The sequence below is a fragment of the Artemia sp. Qi Xiang Cuo genome, chromosome 18 (assembly GCF_049724085.1).
Source record: "Artemia sp. Qi Xiang Cuo chromosome 18, ASM4972408v1, whole genome shotgun sequence".
Classification (NCBI taxonomy): Eukaryota; Metazoa; Arthropoda; class Branchiopoda; order Anostraca; family Artemiidae; genus Artemia; species Artemia sp. Qi Xiang Cuo.
The window spans coordinates 37,741,910-37,747,339 of record NC_142811.1 but is presented as its reverse complement, the minus strand read 5'-3'; the positions used below and the strand labels follow the sequence as shown (position 1 = coordinate 37,747,339).

At 34.8% G+C, this 5,430-nt stretch overlaps 1 protein-coding gene across 1 annotated transcript; it reads left to right on the top strand.

Moving 5' to 3' along the window:
• The first annotated feature begins 2,893 nt into the window (after positions 1–2,893).
• On the top strand, positions 2,894–4,896 carry LOC148941467 (uncharacterized). The gene is given in 1 exon segment (XM_089104178.1): positions 2,894–4,896. A coding segment is annotated over 1 exon segment (1,845 nt). The 5' UTR covers positions 2,894–3,051.
• The last annotated feature ends 534 nt before the right edge of the window (positions 4,897–5,430 follow it).

Below are 5,430 nucleotides of genomic sequence, written 5' to 3'. Positions count from 1 at the left end.
TAAATATCGAAACCCTTCTTAAAACACTGTACACTAACGGCGTAAATAACACATACTTAAACATGATAAGCTCCACAATGGGGGTCATCATTTTTCACCTTACCCAACTAGAATACAAAGAAATGAAGAAAATAACACCGAATTTCTTCCAAGAAGACGAAAATTTCGGAAGAAAAATAGTCCCTGGATTAGACGTAATCGTGCGTGAGCAACTATGCTGTTGCCAATCGCACGTAAATTTAAGTTTCTCTGTAGTAAAGATAATAAATGACCCATTGTCATTATCTCAGCTGTGCCGGAAAGTCATTCGTCAAAATATGCGAAGGAATGACATAACCGCCACTCTGGAAGGCCTGCACCTCCCAAACCAACTATTAGTGTATTTAATGTACCTAAATATACCTGAAAATGGTAAAAATGATATAGTATTTGAACTCCAATTTCTCAGCCCAAATGTTTCGTCATGGGAGAATTATCGAATGCTCTATATGCTTATATCTCCAAATTCAAAGGCGGCACTGCCGGATGATGCACCCATATTGAAATTAAAACCCAACCTCTGTGGAAGAAACTGTATATATAAATAATCTTGTTAAAATGAATGATAAAAGAACCCTATAATATTACCTGAAGTGTTATAACTATGAAAATCGATTATTATCATAATTAAAAAACAAATTGCATTATAGACCAGTATTGTATTAATATTTATGGAACTATTAATTAGAGTAAGTATCACGATATCTAAGTATATTATCAATATATTGACAAAAAGGTAGTTTCTCAAAAGTCTCTATACTTTTAAGACTATAAAGCGACCGCAAAGTCGTTAAACTAGAGTACGGAGCTTTAGGGAAGAAATTATGTTCGAACACACAAATAGCCAGGTGCAAGGTGGCACCAGTGAAAAAGTAGTTCAACTTCAACCTAAAGTTACCGTGTTTTCCACTCAAAGTAAATATTCATTATTGGTTAACATGGAGCTTTAGATGACTCGAATTACGGTCGAACGAATAAGTACCCGATGTATTGAGGAAATGCCGGTGAAAAGGTAGTTTGACTTCGACCTAGAGTGTACCATAATCATGACCAATCTTGAAAAAAAATTAAATTATTAATTAAACAAAGATCAATAGAAACTACCTTTTATTTCAGAATAATGGCCAAAGCAATTATTGACACAGAGTTCAAATGCATTAAACATGCCAAAGAAACTGTCATATACTCAGCTGCAATGATTATTGTGAATAAATCAGGGGAAGAAGTCTTTGCGAAAAAATGGGATGTCAAGTACGACTTAAGGGAATACAACATAGGATCATATATCTTCGGATTACGTTTAGCGAATACGCCCAAATATCGACCTGCAAGAAGCAAATTAGGAATAAAATATAACGGCAGAAAGGGCAAGTACCTTTATTTAGTTCAACATGAAATAAGAAAATTTCAAAAACAATATAAAGTTCGGTACTGGTATGTTAAGGGTCCTTGTCAAACAGATTTATTACTCCTCGACAAATGTAGAAAGCAAAAATTAGTTTACAAAATTGAGGGAAATCCAAATTATGTAAAATATCAAGGTAAACATGACCCCCTCCAAGAAATAAGATACTACAAATAGTATCTATATAATCCAAAAATTGTAACATACAGCAAAATGAGAAGTGAAATTATATTTAAGAGAATAAAAACCTATGCATCAAAATCAAAAATAACCAAAAAATCAAAAAAACTGCGCCAATCGAAATGATTAAAGTTAATCAATCTTTTACGTTAAAAAAAATTCTTGTGCGAAAACAATTAAAATATCTATCCCCTCAGCCTAAGAGTCAACCGTACATTCACCATAAGCAAATTAACAAATTGTACGACCACGAATCTTAATCTCACCCTGTTACCTTTGGGCAACAAAGATTATCATAAAATAATATAAGTATAATATCATAATTAGCACCTTCTTTCTTTCAAAAAAAAGAGAACAAATAATAGGAATCAAAATTCACGTTCAATTATCAATCGTAAGAAGTTTTCCTATATTATATCTAATGAAGTATTAATTCCAGAAACAGCAAAAAGGATGTGGATAACAAATGTCATAACAATCTTCATTTCCCAAACTATAGCCCAAGATATCGTAAAACATGGAATAATTTTTAAACACGAGAATTCGTTGCTCGCAAGTCATAATGCCTGGAAAATATTTATGAAATTGGACCCCAAACCGTTTGAAACCTTGTTCCAACCAGTAATTAGACTAGAAAAAAATAACAACTAATTAAAGGACTCTATATTCCAATTCTTAAAATCAGACAAAAGCCTGCAATCAACAAAAGAAATGCACCACAAGGAAAATAAAGGAAATCTATCCCCCGTATCTCCGAAACTAAAATCAAAACTCATAATAGAAGATTTCGACAAGAAATGGCAGAAATCGACAAGGCTCTAGAACTTAACAAGAACGAAAGCCGAAGAAGGAGAGCAATAAATAATTCGGATAGTTCCAGGAGCAATGAAACAACAATTAAATCTACCACGAGTTTCGCCTCAACTATTTCTGGGAAAAACAAACTTTAAGATGGAAACTACGCAATGTTAAACGAATTACCGAGCCTATTGACTTTCCTCAAGGAATTATGGCGAAATCATGCTGAGTAAAATGTTACGAAACAAATATTATCAAAACTCGCGAAGGAAAAAGACTACAGACAAATTATTAACCTCAAGGAGTTGAAATTCTCAAATATACAACATGATGATAAGAATAAAAATCCTAAAGAAAGAAAAAGAAAAAACACCAAGACAACCACGCCTACATATGAGTCTCCAATAAGAGATATACAATCTTCAATATCACAAACTACGACAAGTACAGTCCCAAAAATGAGCGCACTCAGCAAGAAATCACCTAGAAATTTGACTACGCTAACTTATCTAAGACCAACGATACTTACAAAATGGACGTGGTCAACAGGGTCCACGTACTACCGCACCCAGCCGATTGGCGTATTCACTATAGGCCTAAGAGCAAGAATCCCAGTAAGGCATACCGAGATGCAAACGATAAAAGTACAAGCGATTCAACCAGAACAAAAGAAAAATAAAAGTAAGAAAGAAAAAGAAGACGATTACGTACATAATAAGTGTTGGATAATAGACGGTAAACGTACTTGTGCAAGATTAGCAATGGCCGACGAGCCGGCAAGGGAAGATATTGAACCATTACCTGAGCTAAACGAGAAAAACGCTCTAAAAGTATCGATTCACCAATCTTTTCTAATATTATACAGACAGAGACTGCAAGCACTATTTGAACTATTCAACACGGAAATACAGAAGTTAAAGCAAAGTACCACGAGAATCTTCGAGGTATTTTTTCGAAAAAGCAAATACCGAAGATCAGCTAGTCTAATACCAATTTTGGGATAATTGGCCTCAGGCTTGTTTGGGCTTTCGACTGAAGAAGACCTAAATATCCTAAGGGAAAACGTAGGAAAACTAAATAATGCCATGAACATGACCTTACACGTCCAAAAAATACAAGCCAGTATAGCCAATTACCAGAGAGACAAAATTGAGGCAATCTCGAAGAAAATATCAAAGACAGTAAATATAATGAATTATTTAAAAAATGAAGTAGATCGTGTGATTACCGATTCGAGCCTCACCATGGTATCACTAGACATAGTGACAATGTCCTTACTTAACCTGGCAACTGACGTTAGCAAATTTGAATTTGCATTATTTGCCCTTACCGGAGGAACCTTGTCGTACGACCTAGTGGATCCTTCGAACCTAAAAAGTATCTTGGATGAAATAAAAACGCATTTAACGTTCGGACTACACCTACCAACAGAACCGGAAGTAGCAAACTTATTTCACTATTACACCAAGCTGAAGGTTCAAATCACAGAGATAAACGAGCAATTATTTGCAGTGGTAACAATCCCGTTAATAAACCAACAATCAATATATGACTTGTATAAAATTTCTACGTTTCCAGCTAATATAGGTAAAACTAATTCGTTCATGACTATTACCCCCGAAGCGGATTACCTGCTAGTCGATCAAGATAGGAGGAAATATGCCTTAGCAAATCCACAGGACCTCAAGGAATGTGTAGCATTCAAAAACCTAGTATGTCAACTAGCACTGCCCATTTATAATGTAAAACCCGGATCATGTATGTTGGATATATTTTTAAAAGAGACTCAACAAGAAGCAATTCCCAACTCGTGTGAAGCACTTGTAGGCAGTACTAAAGGGAAAATATTTATTCGCCTTATAAATTACCCATGGCTATTTTCTGTTCCAAAAGAAATAGTTGGGACTATCTCTTGTTATAATAACACAGAAAGAATCGATCCAAGCTACAGAACTGAACTACTATTACAAGACGTGGGAACTATAACGATAAAACAAGGATGCCGACTGGTAACCAAGGAAGCCACAGTACAAACACCTCTGATAACCACCAGGACGAATATAATAAGAACCATAGTAGTCAATTTCAAAGCAGTGAATTTATCGTATACAATTCCTAACATTGAAAATGAAGAAGTAAAAACCAGAATATGGTCAAAAATGGAGAATGTCAAAGGAACTTTACCACTAACAAAAATAAGAGAAGCATTAGACTCTCAGATTCCCCTCTTCACTAATGAAAACCAAAGATTGACATATGTAGAAAGTAGATATGGACTATTCTCAACAAATTTTTGGTGGAATATCCTCTTGACGGTAGGATTCGTGTTCATGATATCTCTGACTATAAGAATGCTATTAACCCTAAATTACGGAAGAGTGTTGAGAATAACACGTAGAAAAAGAGCAAAATCAGACCACATCGAGCCGAGTGAGATGCAAAACCTAAACCCGGAACTCCCTGATAACCCTTAAGCAAAAAATAAGGGAGGACATAATTGAGCAAATGGGAGTAGAGGTCCTCATTCGTGCCATGTTCAGTCCCAAACTTTCACTTGATCTTTTCGTGCAAGCCCATGCAGCTGCAAAGATATATTTCTTAGGCAGCGTGTACGTGCATAAACAGTAGAGATTTGAAAAATTTATAGTAAATTGAGACCTCTATCAAAAACCATGTAATCTATCTCGCAAGTAGTAGCAGAATAGAAAATTAAATGCTAAAGTAGATGAGTGTTGAATAACATTTAAAAATGCATTGAATATAGAACATGTGCCAAATGCACATGTGTAGATGTTTACACATAGTCACTAAATCTTGAAAATCTTATAGTGTTATTTTTGTAAACATATCATTTTTCTTATGATAACTTTGCTTATATCACAGTAACCTAGTGATTGCTGCAACATGCATGTAAAAGCATAAGAGTTGCCCTTAGTTGCTCTATCGTGGGGTTTAACAGTACCCATACTAGAATTGATATTATTCATATGTCTAATCACGACTATTAT